This window comes from Cloeon dipterum, chromosome 1, assembly GCF_949628265.1.
Source record: "Cloeon dipterum chromosome 1, ieCloDipt1.1, whole genome shotgun sequence".
NCBI classification, from domain to species: Eukaryota; Metazoa; Arthropoda; class Insecta; order Ephemeroptera; family Baetidae; genus Cloeon; species Cloeon dipterum.
The window spans coordinates 34,015,165-34,029,899 of record NC_088786.1 but is presented as its reverse complement, the minus strand read 5'-3'; the positions used below and the strand labels follow the sequence as shown (position 1 = coordinate 34,029,899).

The following is a 14,735-nucleotide window of genomic DNA, read 5'->3' as shown; positions in this document are numbered from 1 at the left end:
CTGGACATTTTCTGTGGAAAATCAAATTTATTTTTGGAAAGTTACAGTCAGCCGCTTATCACCTGAGCATACTATTTGAGTTACATTATACAACGATTTAAGCGTTAAACCTTAACTAATAATTAACAGACCATTCGTAAATGAGGTAATTTCTTCTGGAGTTGATTTATTTCCTCCTGTTAGGGTTACCAGCAAGAATCATTGCAATCCTGACGAAAATGTTGGCAGTATCGATGAAAATGTGGATAGATCTGAAATAAAAACAAGCATTAAGGCACAAATTCAGGAGGATCTTGAAGAAATCAACACTCACTGATTGATTGGGTCGAAGGGAGTTGCGGCGAAGGAAGGATGCGGATGATTCTCAGCGCTGCGGACGACTTTCTGCGTGTCGTAGAGTAGGAAGGCTGAGATGAGCAAGAGGCCTCCATAAACGCTGATCGAGTAAAGACCTGCTCCAAGAGCAGTCGAAGGGGGAAGGAACCACGTGCCGACTGAGGCGGCGAACACTACTCCTAGACCGGCAGCCAAAGGTCCACCCATATTCAGGAATTTGTCACTTGGTGCACACATAGCTACAGTCGAAAGACCTCCCACAACGCCAGCAGTATACCTTCGAGAGAGAAAAATTGGTCTTAATGCTTTAGAGAATTTAAATCTAAATTTACCAAGCAGCTCGGGTGAGAATGGCGCCACCAAGGAAGGACAAGGGCGCGAACACGGCTCCCAAAACCCCAGCGTGCAGGGCCCAGGCAAGGTGCTTCATGTTGACGCCAGGTTCATATGGGATGGATCTCACCAGCATTTGAGTTCCAATCATTGCAGCCACTGAGCACAGCATGGCCTGGAAACAGAGGGTTAATGAAATTCTTAATTCTTAATCGTGGGCAGCATTTAATTCACAACATACATCACTCTGAAGTTTTATTGAAAATAACTAGTTATTACTTACAGGAATGCTTCCTCTGGCCACTAGGGACATCGCCTTTGGAGACCTCATGACCGCCGCGGCCGAGGCGACTGCGATGGCAGTGCTGCCTGCAAAGTACATGTATGTGTGGTGCACTCTCTGCTTGACGTAATCGGGCCAAAAACTGAAACAATTTGATCTCGATTCAATGCCACAAAATCAGGATTTTAGGAAGAATTAACTCACGCTGCTCTGTCAATGGCTCCAGGTTGGCTGGACAGGCCGAGTCCATAAAAACAGAGAGCCCCCACGCCAACGACGCTTCCACCAGCAACAGCCATTCGGCCCAGATTGAAAGCTGCAATTTAAATTAAAATTTTAAATTTGTTCCCTTTCGTTATGTAACACGACAATTTTAAAACTTAATGAAAATAAATATGGTACCAGAATCTTTGGCAGGAGCCATGGCCCTTTCCTTAAGGGTCGGCCCTCTCCTCGTCAGTCTGGAGGCTAAGTTTGTCTTGGCATCGTTGGCCACTGTCCTGGTTGGAGCAGCAAAGTGGATGACCGTAAGTTTAGCATTTAGACTCGCAGGTCGGCTCAAACCACGACACAGCATTCGAGCGGTCGACAACATTTTGATCTGCAAATTAGAAGAAACATTTTTTACATATTTGAAATGTCATATGGAAAGCAAAATGATAAATTATTATTGGTTCTATGCATCAAAACGTTTCCAATTTATGTAAACATAATATTTTCCTTCTTGACGGAAATTTCTCGAAAAATGAATGACGCAATATACTGCGTGAATTATTCTTGAAAAGTCTATGATACAGAAGTTCTTAAGAAAAATTTATAATACCTGAATTCTAGGCAGCAGGAACAATTTGACTCGTTGGTTCAAGAGACCAAGGATGAAATTGTTTGAAGAAATTTGCAGCAACAATGTTAGCGGATTGCCGCACGAGAATGGCTATGTTTCCTGACGATTGAATTGAATGATCAATGTAATGTTGTTTACTACCTCACTGTTTTAAATGATTGGTCAGCTGGTTTGCGCTTGCGTTCTTGCGTTCTTCTCTTTCTCAAAGATTCTACAGCGCGAAAGTTTTACATAGTTGGTTGTGTTGCTCGTGTTGTGTGGGCATCAAATTAACGAAAAATAAAAGCATGATTTTGTTGCTTGTTATTGATAAATAAAGCGATAAAAAATTTAAAAAAACTAAATTAATAGAGTATTTTTCCCACTGCCAACTAATAATGAAAACTATGTTGTACAGACATTAACAGTTGAAATAAAATTAATTTTAAACCTTTTTAGGGTTGATTTTGAGATTTTTTAATCATGATTTAATTCATCAACGCCAACGAAGATTTTTTCGGGAAATTTTTTCTAAAAGTAGCACTTATTTAAAACTTAAATTTTGGTTCGCAGCTCCCCAATTTAAATTGCTACCCTGAAATGTTGGTAAATTTCATGATTGTTGTGTTATAAATTTTTAATTAATTTTCTTGTGCTCATAATTTTTGTATTTAATTAAAATACAAATGGCTAAATTAATTCTTACAAATTTCCTTCGCTATCACCAGAAACCAGAAGTTTTTGCCTGCCATCTGCTGGAGACAATTACAACCGCACTAACGTTTTCGTTTGGAGGCTCGTCTGGACAAGAGTAGGGGTATTATCGAAAACGCCCCTAACCCCCATCACTTCACTATTCACTACTAGTGTAGAGCGAAAGAAAAAGAAAGGAGGATTGAACATCAGCAGCACTCGTAAAACGTAAACATTCCTGAGTTGAACCTGCTGAGGTGCTGTCGATTGACTGGGAGGATCTCCTGCCGCACGACATAGGGCGCCGCTTGAGCGATATTAATTTTTGACTTTTGACAGCACCTAGAACACATAGGAGGCAAAGATGGATAGGAAATTCGTCAACGTCATCTTACTAGGCTTTGCCTTCATGTTCGTCTTCACGGCTTTTCAGACGATGGGCAATATTGAGGTAGGTTTTAAATCATATTAATTTTCTAAACAAAAATCGAAGCGTGTCTAGGACCCTACCAAAATATTTAACTAGTCAATTTGGGCGTAGCATTTAAAATAGATACATAATGTCAAATTTAAATTCACGATTGTTTTTTTACCGTTTTTAACATTTTCATTCATTAAGTGAAACATTTGAAAGTATGTATGCATTCGATATTCTGGTAACGCCAACAATTTTGTCGAAACGTTTTGAGAAATGATTTTCCTAAGATTCTAAGATTCTAACTATGCGCTGCAGTGAAGAAATAAATTTAACTCTCGCTCATGTGAATTAAATTCAATCAAATCAAATAAACAGCTTGTTTGGCTAGAATTACCAATAATTATTGTTGTTGTTTATTCTCACATCACAGTTAGTCAATGCTATGGCAGTCAATAAATATTTATGCATAAAAGGCAACACTCCTGGCAAACAGCTGACGAAAACCCTGTCCAGGAGGTCCAGAAAATAAAAGAATAAGTTGCTGGTCAGCTTTGATTTAATTCTCTTGTTTATTGGCATTGAAAATTATCACTTACTCACTTTCATTAACACAGCACGCACGAGCAAAAACAATTTTGAGCGAGACGCCGTGGCACGCGCTCCAATTCAGCCATCGATCTTTTTCCTTGTGAGTTCGTTCGTTAGCGGACTTTCACTCACATTCAGTTCGCGGATGATCTCTTCATACGAATAATCCTCTCCGTATATTAAAGAGAAAATCAAAGTTGATTTCGTAAAATCACATGACAACCGGTGGGTTAAAAATAAAAATAAAATAAATCTCTGCCAAGTTTTCCTCAATTATACACACACACGGTTTGCATTATGATTAAGTATATTGGTCAACTTGAGAGGCTCCACTGGAGCTTTCTAATTTTCCTCTTTAGCATAAGCACAAAAAAATAAAATCTGACATATAAATATATGATGCGTCAAGCAAATTGAAACGTGTTTACTTTAAGTTATACATGCCAATCGCAAACTTGCACATTGAACTTTGGAGAAATCTCATTTATACGTTAGCTAAATAAAACAGGTTATGTTTATGTTGAGTCGGGAAAATCCCATGAGGATAATTCGATCGTCATTTTCTGGAGTTGCTGCGTCTTGAATAAAAGAAAGTTGTACGTCATGAAGAAGGGAATCACAATCTTTTAATCTTCTTTTTGGTATTCAGAGAAAACAGAATAAGTTTTTGAGTCAGAACAACAAAATTTGTTTATGATGAAACTAATGGAAACTCAAACCGCACCTTTCTTGCAAAATGGGATTACTCAATGAATTATGAATTAGAATTGACACAATCAAGAAATGTGAGTGAGTTCAATAAACTGTGCAGGCGCAGGTTCAATCGCCAGCGAGAGGAGGATAACGGCCGCGCAGAGAAAGTTTCGTTCGATTTTATTAAAATAGGGATCTAAAAATGCGACCACGCCTCTCGTATGCTCCTTTTTGCTCTGAAAAGAGCCAAATGTATATTTTCTTGGCAGTGAGAATGCCTATCAAAAGTAGGTGCTTTCGAATATTTACAAAATAGTGCGATTGACTAACATACAAAGGATGTTATTTTAAAATATTTACTCCGGTATTTATTTAATTGAGAGAATCACGAGAAGCAGGAGCAACATTCGTATTTTTCCAACTATGGAAACATGGACATTTATTTAAAAATTTAATTTTGCTCTACTTTTTCACTGCTTTGAATTTTTTGTATCGTTGCGATTGTAAATAATCTTTTTCTTTTTTGTGATACTTATCATCAGCAGATAGTAGCGCGTGGTTTGTTTTTTAGTCTACTAAAATAAACAGTCCGCCCCGTCACGTGCATTCTGAAATGTCCTTGCGTGCGAATGGAGATTATAAACTCGTCAAGCACGCGTGCGTAGTTGCGTAAATGATTAATTGCATGCACCAATGTTAGGTCAATTAATCGGTGACACGGTTAATGTGTGTATATCCTGTCATTTAATTCAGCTTTCACCGCAGAGCAATGACAAAAAGTTGTATTTTCAAATTTGAAAAAATAAAACATAATACCTGGGACAACCCGGTATTTCGTACATAGATTCGTGATTTCGATTAATGCCTCAGACCTCGTCAATAAATGTTTTTACAACCTCGATCCTGATCCGTTATCAAGAGACGTCACAAAATTTCGCTTGCAATTAGGTCAGTTTTAAAATGTGGGCAGTGTCTGAATGACGCCAGGAATTGCGTCGGTCGATCTGCGGAGAGTAGCACTTTGATCTTGGTGGCATTGCCTCATGAATAAGTTCAAATCCGTCTAATCACTGACACACTGGCCTGTATTAATCTCGAACGTTCAACGTTCAATATTCGGAATGCAATTATTCAAGCATGTTTTTATCAAATTTTTATTGAAAAGAACTGTTCGTTCTATTTGTTTTGCTGTCTTCAATATTCTTTCATCTATAGAAAGTAAAAGCTGCAATGAGAAAATAAATTTAAATGGATCGTTACTCACAGAAAAATATCTTTGCCAGATTTTTAATTAAAAAAAATCAAAGTTAAAATTGAACCAAGTAAATTTCTGATAATATCCAGGCTCCAAAGTATGAAATGCGTAATGCTTTTCAAGCGGCAAGCATTTCCTGCCTTTTTATTTTGCTTAAATATATTTTTCCTAGCAATCCGCAAATTTGTAGATAAATCACGATTAAAAGAATTAGCTTCAAGCACACGTGATGATCTTCGGTCAAATGTTTATATATATTAAATACACATTTCTGAGAGATATTTTTGCTGCTGCTCTCTCACTTAAAATCGACTCAAGTAAATCATATTACTCGATGCAGCCGCTAAATAAATGATTGCTTCATACTTGAGCTTGAAGCCAATTAAAAATCGATTCAATCTACAACAGTTGTCTCGCGACAAGTCTGTCAAGTTTCCATTAGCTGCAACCTTAACCCCGTACATGCGATCATAAACTGTACAAGTGAAACAAATTCAAAATGCTAAAAGGTCGCCTTATGATCACCTCTGTTTTTTCTCTCGTTTGGTGTGTCACCCGCCGGTCTCGGGTCCTCAAACGACGCACACGCCCAAAACAAGTTCAAGGCGACCCTCTCGAGCATACACGAATAAATAATCTCGCAGAGGAAAGAGAAAGCACCTGAAATACGAAATAAAAGGCGTGCATACGCAAAAATAGGAGCCCGACGTGTGAAAAAAAATGTGCGAGAGAGCTGCAAAGTTTGTGACCCACTTTTTGACGCCAGCATCGGCAGAGCTCAATTGGCATACGCGCGATAAGCCTTCATTGTTTTTGGCTTAATTAATCAATCACCCGGAGGCGAGCGAATCAACCTTTTGCAAAATCCGACCGAAGCTCCTGTTTATGCAAATGACGTTTTCTATTTATTGCCAAATCCCAGCCAGCGAGTTGCCATTTCGCTAATGACGCAACAAAAATAGCGAACAGAACGAATTCCAGGGTTGGCATGGGTATTAAGCGGTTATTTGAGGGTTTTTTGCATCTAGTGTCTCCCACATTTTTGGTGCTCATGAAAAATTACATTTAAAATATTTCAAAACTCAAAATCCCATGAGTCAACCAAAACCAAAAACCCGTTCCTTCTCCAATTATGGGAAATTTGTACATATTATTATGAAACCATAAGGTGCAAAAACCCGCACAAAACTGGGAAATACCGCAAAAAACGACTGCACTGCAGGTTTGGGAAACTCCCCGGGAGATACCCAGCCCTGGGTAAAATATGGAAGTCAAACAGGTTGCCGCTAAATTAAATAAAACTTGATCTCATAGAAATATCAAAGTACCTGTATTTTAATATTTATAATTGCGCCAAAATGACGAAACTTCTTTCAAAAATCAAAAGTTACAAATTAAAAAAAATGAAAGACTAGAAAATAGAAAATCAATCCTATTTAAAAATTAAAAGAGAAACCAGCTCAATCAACTCTTTGTATGCAAATCAATTAGCTCTGGTATTACACTCAGGCAGATTAAACAATCCAAGCGGCGATCAAGGGCGTGGTGGTGATAACAGTTGTCATAATAATGAAACGCTCTCGGCCAACGCATTTTGCTTTCATGCAAATCTCGCTGAATTGAGAAATTAAGCGGTTTGTTTCTTGAACTAATGCGTGTGTTTGTAAAATTTCCTCATCGCATTAATGTGTGCAGGAGCAGAAATATAATAATTAAATGTTACACTCAAAGTGCTTGCGTCGGAGATGTTTGTGTGACGAAATATTGCTTGTTTTCCTCGATTAAATCTGCGTATTTATTCTTGAGTGAGAGTGAGATGTCTGGATTTTGTCGAGCTCTGAATTATGCGAGATAAAAATATTATCAATTGCTCCTAAAGGCGTACAATTAACCTTCACATATATGAGATGTAGGCGACCTATTCGTCTATCAAATTTAGGTCAGTTAATCTGTTTCATAAAGTTTGTGCTACACACACTATTTAATCTGTCTCTGGTTTTTGTGCAACGCAATTTTAAGCTGGTTGGCGATGGAAATAAAATACAAATATTCAATGCTGGACCTTATATTTAACATTAAATCAATTACATTTTAGTTTAAAGGATGTGAAAAAATTCCTCCTAAAAGCCTGTAAGGGTAAATAATTATTTTTGATGGTAGCTCTGCCTGGCTTTGGAATTGACAAAATTATTAATATTAATTGTGGATTTTATCAACTTGAAACTCAAATATATTTGCTGAAACTTGACACACTTTAAGATAAAAACAACATTACCTTGAGTGAACTAAATAAAACAAAAAATTGTGGTATATTTTTGCAGAAAACTGTGCTGGACAGCATAACGAGCGACGATCCCTCATTTCAAGGAGATGGTTACACAAGTTTAGCCGTGATCTACGCCGTCCTGGCCATTTGCAATTGGCTTGCTCCTTCGATCATCTCAGTGACAGGATCGAAGGTTGCCATGATTGTTGGAGCCATCACTTACTCGTGAGTTGGAGCAAATATTCCAATGCGTTTGGTACAAAAAAGAAAATCATTTCAGACTCTTCATTGCGTCCTTTTTGACGCCCAAAACGTGGCTCCTGTACGTCGCCTCTGTGGTCGTTGGTGCCGGTGCTGCTGTTATCTGGACAGGCCAGGGTAGCTACCTGATCCTCAACTCAGACTCCCAAACGATCTCGAGGAACTCTGGAATTTTCTGGGCCATGCTGCAGTGCAGGTATTTTGGCTATCACTTAATTTTACTTTTGATGATGATAGAACTAACAAGTGTTTTTTTTTCAGCATGTTCTTTGGCAACACATTCGTCTACTTTGTGTTCCAAGGAAAAACGCACATCGACGAGGAGACCAGAACCCTGGTGTTTTTGGTGCTGTTAGGAGTGAGTGCAGTGGGAATTGTCTTTCTGCTCGTCCTCCGGCCTACAAACTCGGCCAACGCTACTGAGGTCGAAGCACAAGCGCCGTTGCCATCAGAAAACGGGCCCCTTCACGCCCTGAAAAGAGCGTTTGCTCTCTTCACTACCCAGGAGATGCTCCTTCTGTCGTGCACTTTCTTGTACACCGGTAATTATTACTGTTTTCTAGGGTGATTTAACTTCTTCCTTGAATTTGTAGGGGTTGAGCTCTCATTCTTCAGCGGTGTGTACAGCCCCAGTATAGGATTCACCCAGCAGTTGGGCGAACAAGCAAAGCAGCTGGTTGGAATGTCAGGAATATTCATTGGCCTGGGTGAAGTTATTGGTAAGTTGTAAACTTTTCCAATAGCCTCTTTTTATTTATTCTAAATGACTGCAAATTTTTAAATCTTTTTTTCAAATTTTTATCAATTTTTTCACCAAATTTACATTTCACGGAGATGAGACAACTAATATTATTTTTATTTGATCAAGGCGGTGCTTTGTTCGGCATCCTGGGCAAGAAGACAATCAAGTGGGGAAGGGACCCTATTGTGATTATGGGATTCATCATCCACATCCTCTCGTTTTTCCTCATCTTCCTGAATCTGCCCAACGCCGCGCCGCTTGGAAACACCAACGATGAAGCATTCATTACGAGCAGGTAATCACTTCATTTTTTGAGGAAACGCAATGGTCTATTGTAATTTTCCTTCTTTTTGCAGCGCATATTTGGCGATTCTGTGCTCGTTCCTTCTAGGTTTTGCAGACAGCTGCTACAATACTCAAATTTACTCCATTATCGGTGGAATCTTCCCTGAAGACAGCGCTCCAGCTTTTGCACTCTTCAAATTTACTCAAGTATTGCTGACAAAATCTTCAATTACGATCTGAATAATTAATTATTATTATTTTTCAGTCTCTGGCGGCGGCTGCTTGCTTTTTCTACAGCAGTCATGTCGGCTTGCACGTGCAGTTAGCCATCTTGGTGGTGACTGCCATCATTGGTACGATTACGTTCTGCATGGTTGAGTGGAGATCAAAAGCCAAGCAAGAAACTGGATACAACGGAGAAATCGGAACCTCGTGCGCGGAGCCGTCAGGAAAACCAGAGTGAACAAGCTGTGGTCCAATCAAGTATTTTTACACCTTGAATATTTGAATATGCTGTGATAAACACTATTTCTCTGGAGTGTTATGGTCCAAACTCTATTGTACAAGCAGTTCCAAACATTTTAAATGTGAATTTTTCATTCTGGAAGATTTAAAATGTGACTCATACGAAGTATATCATCGTGCTCAAAAATACAACTTCAAAGGTGTTCAAAGGGCTGCAATAATCTCTGTTAAAAGTTAAGGGAGAAAAGGTTAAGTACAGTGAACATTCCTTCCATGTGCATTCGTATCGCGTTTATTAATTTAAGAATAAAATTTATTACAATAAATAATCATGAGTATGCCTCTCGAACAAGCACGTACCTATTTCTACTAGTAGAGATCATTTTAGACTGATAGCCCAGCTGCTGGAGCATGCTTTTTGATCCACAACCAAAGATATTAACCACGTCTTTGGTACTGAATTCGCATTTAATATCAAAAAAGAGAGCATCCCATTTCGGTCTTCCACTGTGAACTCTCTGCGCGACTATAGGATATTTAGCCTCCAAAACTCCTTCTAAATATTGACAGCTGCTGGGATTTGTCACATAAATGCTGAAGTTGAAAACGTCTGGCTTGTTGTTTTCCCAGAACTGCAAAATTTGCTCATCTTCATTGGGTTTTTAACTAAATTTTTAAAACATACCTTATCGTGTAGAGATGATAGTGTCCAGGCGAACCACAATATTTGGCTAGCATCAGGACATACCCAGATAAATTTAAGTTGTTCGACTTGATTGCAGTCTGCTTCCCTGAAATGAAAAAATCCAATCTGGCCCTTTTTATTTTTGTTATTGTAAAACTTACAACAAGTATCGAAGGTGAGACATGAACGGTGTGATTCCTACTCCTCCTCCAATGCAAACTGAATATTTTCCTCTCTGCACTTGTTCCATGGGACTCGCAAATGGACCGCTTATGAGCAACCTGTTTAGAAATTAACTTTTTTATAATTGGGAAACTTAAAATGCTTCTTGCATACCTTATTTCTTTATTGATCATATTATTTGTATCACTCAAGATAAATTGGTTTACCATCTGTTTGACACACTTCCCTGAAAAGAGGATTTTTTTAACAATTTTTTTATATAACAAATTATCGATAATTACTTGTCCAGTCTCCTCGGGCCTTGACAATTACTGAAAACTTTCTATCTTTGTCGGACGGGCACTGAAAAGATGCAAACAAACAAATAAAATCGCAGTTACAGCAATGATAAAATGCTTTACCTTGACTATGGTAAAAGGATGCCACTCCAACGCCGAGACACTCGGAACTTGCAGCAATACGTACTAAATTGCAATTAACCCTGATAGAATTGAGTGCCATTAGTGGGCAATTAATTATTACCTGTCCTGGAGAACAAGAAAAACTAGAGCAGTGCATAAAAATTTCAAGTGCTAGTCCTGGAAGAGCGGCCACTGAGGAAACAGTCGTCTCTTTGAATTGACTGCTGAGTCTCAATATCAAGTCGAAACACATTAACATCAATGGAATAAAGAGCCACTTCCACGCCTAATGAATAAGAAATTTATTAATGTTGTACAAGGAGAAATCCATGGAAGCACTTACATCTGATTCTGGAGCTTTGAATGCTGGCGGTACTTCGCAGGGTTGTTGGAAAGAATCGTTTGCTCTCACCACATATTGCAAGCAAGGCTTGTGTTCTTCGATGTTTGAGATCTCTTTGATTACCTTGCTGCGTGCAAGTCGTAAATTAAAATTAAATTGAGTTGATGAAGAAGTGAGAGAATAATTTACCTGAGAGGGTGAATTAAGTAGAGCGCAAGAAACGGCCAAGCCAAGTGATGAGAGAACCAGAAATAATTGTAATGAGGATTGCGCACTTTTTCCAACGACGTGTAAGCCATCAAAGTAATAATAACCATCATGCCGATTCCAGAGAGCCCGACCGCTGAAGAAATCGATATAATAGCCGAAAAATTAATTATTTTTGCACTTTATTGTTAACTTACCAGAAGTAAACACTAAAGACGGCGCGCCCTTTAGAATTAAATTAGATTTAATTAAAAACAATCTCATCTAATAAACATTTCACCTGTCCAGCTTTGCCCCAGTTCACTTCAGGGTACTCGTAGTTGTAGTGTAAAGAAAAGTTGAAGGCATTCACCACATGGGATATTGTGTGCACGACTAGACAACAAAAGAGATAAAAATAGCAAAGCAATCGATTATGTAAAATTACCGGAAGCAACAACCAAAGTGAAAGCAAACGTGACATGCATTTTTCGCATGTGCACAAGAAATAGGGCGCTAATCTTGGGCAACCTTTGAGGCAGCGCTGCCCTCGCTACGGCAAGGTGCAAAAACCTGCTGACAGGAACAACCACGCAGGCCATGCATAAATGCAAAACCGCTGCCGTACCTCTTGAAACGCACAACCATTGCTGAAAATATATGATGGTTTAAAAATTACTTGAAATATTTCTCCTTTTAATTCACAAGCAAAAAATTGACAATTTTGAAATGGCGCGGTGACGGGAAGGAGAGCAACGCGTGATCATATCTTTCTAATAATGCCGCATCAGTGCTGAGTGGAAATTTCATGACTCTTATACGCACCCCTAAAATCTGTCGAGTGTAGAAATAACGGGGCTCGTGGTGGTAGCGGAAGTAGGCCCAGGAGAAGAGCGCACATGTGACGCTCGCCCACACAGCCTGCGAACAGAATATCGAGTTTGAATTTTTTTTTCAACATATCTCTTTGGAGAGTCTTCTTGAGGTATTTAATTTTCTTCTGATTATAATTCCAACGTTATATTTTTATTTCAAAGATTTTCTGCTATACTATATAAAAAGACCTGTTAAATATTTATCAGGGCGCCTCTTACTATTATATAGATTGTAATTTACGTAATTTGGAGTGTGTCAGCTATTAAATCCAGAAATAGCAACGTCTGTGGCGTGGTTAAAAGTAGGGCCTTATAGTTTCTACTGTCTGTGTGAAACTTTCAACGAGTGCTTTTCTTGTGAGATAAATGAAATGGAAAGAAAATTACATACACATTCCTTAAAAACAGATCACGCGCCTGCAGGCAAAACAAATAAATATTCACTTTTGTGCCTACTAACTTACTTATAGCACTGAATTCTTTAAACATTTGGAAATAGCAGGAAATCTTAGTGCAAGGAAAATTATTAAATCAAATAATAAATATAATGGATAATCGACTCACCGCTGGAAGCCATTTTTTCAAAGAAATTACTCCTTTTCCTCTTAAAGCCATAATCTCCTTGAAGTGGAGTGTTATTCAAAGTCGAGAATGAGCTTCATTGATGCAAGAAGAGGGTGGAAAACGAGCCACCTAATTATTTTCAGCCGCACACTAAACAAAAAGGTTACCACTGGCGTCGAACGGAACACACGACTCGTCAAGAGTAGCCGGACATGAGCGAGTGCCTGCACGTGTGTTTGTCTGAGGAGATCAAAAGAAGAGGGATTCTGGGAAAGGATCCTGCCAGAGCGAGAAGCACGATATATACTTATTTCCTCCCCGCTCTCATAAGATATAGAAGGAAATCAAGGAGAGCACAATCCAGCGTTCTTGTGTGCGAAATTGAAATCAGTAAGTCGGGCAGGGGAACCTAGAGGCAGGTGCAGCGTGAAAGTATCGGTGCGCGTAACTTATTGTGAAATTCTAATAGATCAGCAAAAAATTGCCAACAATGAAATAAATATAGAACAGTTAAAGTACATATTAAAGTATATCGATGGCAATTGCGTGAATCATGGCAGCTAAAATATAACTGGGAGTTTAAATAAAATTGATCAATAATTAAATATATGATAAAAAAGATCTCCTTCAAAATTCTGTTTTTGACTGAGTTTACTTTATACTCTATGATTAAATACCGTTTGTAGAAGAAATTTAAATTTTACAGTGATTAATTGCGATTCTTATTTCAACAGCCATTTGTATTTTACAATAAAATCCCGCACACAAAATAGCTAAGTGCTCTAACAAGGCAATATGAACTCCGACACTCCAAAAGGGATAATGGTTTCAAAGTTCACCCTATTTAGTACCGGAATTTGAAGCCAGAATAAAATAGGCCATTCTATTTTGCATGCTTCTCAACTTTGAGAGCTATAAAAATTGTAATTAATGAGAGCGTCGCTTTTCACACAAGCAGATTGTTTGGAAGTTCGGGGTTGCGGCAGCAGCGGCGAAACTTCTATTCTTATATAAATAGTATTTACTTTTTTTGGAGTTTTAGCTCATAATCAAGAGGAGATGAAGCTTGAGTATATAAATGTGCAAAAAAGCGGACGGAGGCAAAAAGCCGCATTGTTTTCTGACGACGCCGGCGCCAAATAAAAATGTAAAATCTGCGCCGGCCGCCAATGTTGAATGTAATACAGCTGAAGAGAAGCAGACACATTGTCACGCGCGTGGAGGGTTTTTTGCTGCTCGTCTGCAGATCTTCACAAAAAAGAGAGGATGCTGGTGGGGAAGGACCTATACACGGAAAAGGAAAAGTATGCTTTTGTGCTCCCCCTTCACGCATGCAGGAACACCTCAATGATTTTAGCAAAATAATATTTTCGGCGAGGGAAGAGAAGGCTCATTTTATTTCAGCTCAAGCAAGTCAGAAAAATGCTGACTTAGTGATATCGTCGTTTTCTGCAAATTCACCTTCGACACTCTACAACCACCACCAAAAAGAAAAGAAAGGGAAGGAAGAATTGTCCCCGAGAAAAAGGTTTATACAATCACGTGGATGAAATAAATATTTTATCTCATGCGTTTAACGAGGAAAATGTCTCTCTCGTGGATAAATTCAATTCTTTACCTCGGCGTACAAGAAAGTATTCCAATGTTTTTAGGACCTTGAATATGCCTAATGTATTTTTTCCCTTAAATTCCCGCCATCGTCGCAAGCGCTACCCCCTTCTCTAATTCTAAGGGTTAATTTGAAACGATGCCACCTGAGTACCCTGAGCGCTGGCTGCTGCTTGGTCAGTTAAGCATTAGCAATGGACTCGCGAACATGTGTTGTTGTTTGTTTGTGCTTCCATGTTGCATCCCTTAAAACTGATCACGAGCGTTTCTTGAGCAAATGTGTATAGAGTCTATTTCCGTTGCTCCCTAGGTTCATGACACGATTCAGGTAAAACATAACATAGGTTTTACAATTGTCAATATGATTTAATAATTATTAAATAGCTTACAAGGATTCGTTCAGTTTATAAAGCTTTTAAGTTAGCGCAACACACGTATGGAACAAAAAT

General features: G+C 38.6%; 4 protein-coding genes across 4 annotated transcripts in view; 1 reads left to right on the top strand and 3 right to left on the bottom strand.

Moving 5' to 3' along the window:
• LOC135940600 (protein MTSS 2-like) overlaps positions 1-14,735 on the bottom strand; it is a 256,792-nt gene that overhangs the window by 236,485 nt on the left and 5,572 nt on the right. The window lies entirely within an intron of this gene.
• LOC135940704 (growth hormone-inducible transmembrane protein-like) lies at positions 8-1,936 on the bottom strand. The gene is made up of 7 exons (XM_065485708.1): positions 1,776-1,936; positions 1,355-1,553; positions 1,157-1,268; positions 953-1,094; positions 669-844; positions 314-613; positions 8-251 (listed from the first exon to the last, which is right to left on the bottom strand). Exons 2-7 carry the CDS (start codon positions 1,545-1,547, stop codon positions 167-169), a joined length of 1,008 nt encoding a protein of 335 aa, XP_065341780.1. The 5' UTR covers positions 1,548-1,553; positions 1,776-1,936; the 3' UTR covers positions 8-166.
• Positions 2,767-9,770, top strand: LOC135940686 (UNC93-like protein MFSD11). Its single transcript, XM_065485683.1, has 8 exons — positions 2,767-2,919; positions 7,744-7,913; positions 7,969-8,145; positions 8,211-8,491; positions 8,543-8,668; positions 8,818-8,986; positions 9,048-9,183; positions 9,242-9,770. The coding sequence occupies exons 1-8, from the start codon at positions 2,833-2,835 to the stop codon at positions 9,437-9,439; spliced, it is 1,344 nt and encodes a 447-aa protein (XP_065341755.1). The 5' UTR covers positions 2,767-2,832; the 3' UTR covers positions 9,440-9,770.
• Positions 9,718-13,045, bottom strand: LOC135940643 (NADPH oxidase 4-like). Its single transcript, XM_065485618.1, has 14 exons — positions 12,679-13,045; positions 12,065-12,160; positions 11,688-11,889; positions 11,541-11,635; positions 11,458-11,485; positions 11,243-11,396; positions 11,054-11,180; positions 10,832-10,996; positions 10,711-10,773; positions 10,591-10,651; positions 10,463-10,535; positions 10,288-10,407; positions 10,127-10,232; positions 9,718-10,073 (listed from the first exon to the last, which is right to left on the bottom strand). Exons 1-14 carry the CDS (start codon positions 12,727-12,729, stop codon positions 9,771-9,773), a joined length of 1,644 nt encoding a protein of 547 aa, XP_065341690.1. The 5' UTR covers positions 12,730-13,045; the 3' UTR covers positions 9,718-9,770.

Bases quoted from the DNA above. Each gene is read 5' to 3' on its own strand.
- LOC135940704 (XM_065485708.1), bottom strand. From the start codon at position 1,547: ATGTTGTCGACCGCTCGAATGCTGTGTCGTGGTTTGAGCCGACCTGCG. The intron at 1,095-1,156 runs GTGAGTTAATTC...AAATTGTTTCAG, and splicing joins GGAGCCATTGACAGAGCAGC to TTTTTGGCCCGATTACGTCA. The intron at 845-952 runs GTAAGTAATAAC...CTCTGTTTCCAG, and splicing joins TGGCCAGAGGAAGCATTCCT to GCCATGCTGTGCTCAGTGGC.
- LOC135940686 (XM_065485683.1), top strand. From the start codon at position 2,833: ATGGATAGGAAATTCGTCAACGTCATCTTACTAGGCTTTGCCTTCATG. The intron at 2,920-7,743 runs GTAGGTTTTAAA...ATATTTTTGCAG, and splicing joins AGACGATGGGCAATATTGAG to AAAACTGTGCTGGACAGCAT. The intron at 7,914-7,968 runs GTGAGTTGGAGC...AAATCATTTCAG, and splicing joins GTTGGAGCCATCACTTACTC to ACTCTTCATTGCGTCCTTTT.
- LOC135940643 (XM_065485618.1), bottom strand. From the start codon at position 12,729: ATGGCTTTAAGAGGAAAAGGAGTAATTTCTTTGAAAAAATGGCTTCCA. The intron at 11,181-11,242 runs GTAAATTATTCT...ACTTGCACGCAG, and splicing joins TACTTAATTCACCCTCTCAG to CAAGGTAATCAAAGAGATCT. The intron at 10,774-10,831 runs GTAATAATTAAT...ATTGCAATTTAG, and splicing joins TTTCTTGTTCTCCAGGACAG to TACGTATTGCTGCAAGTTCC.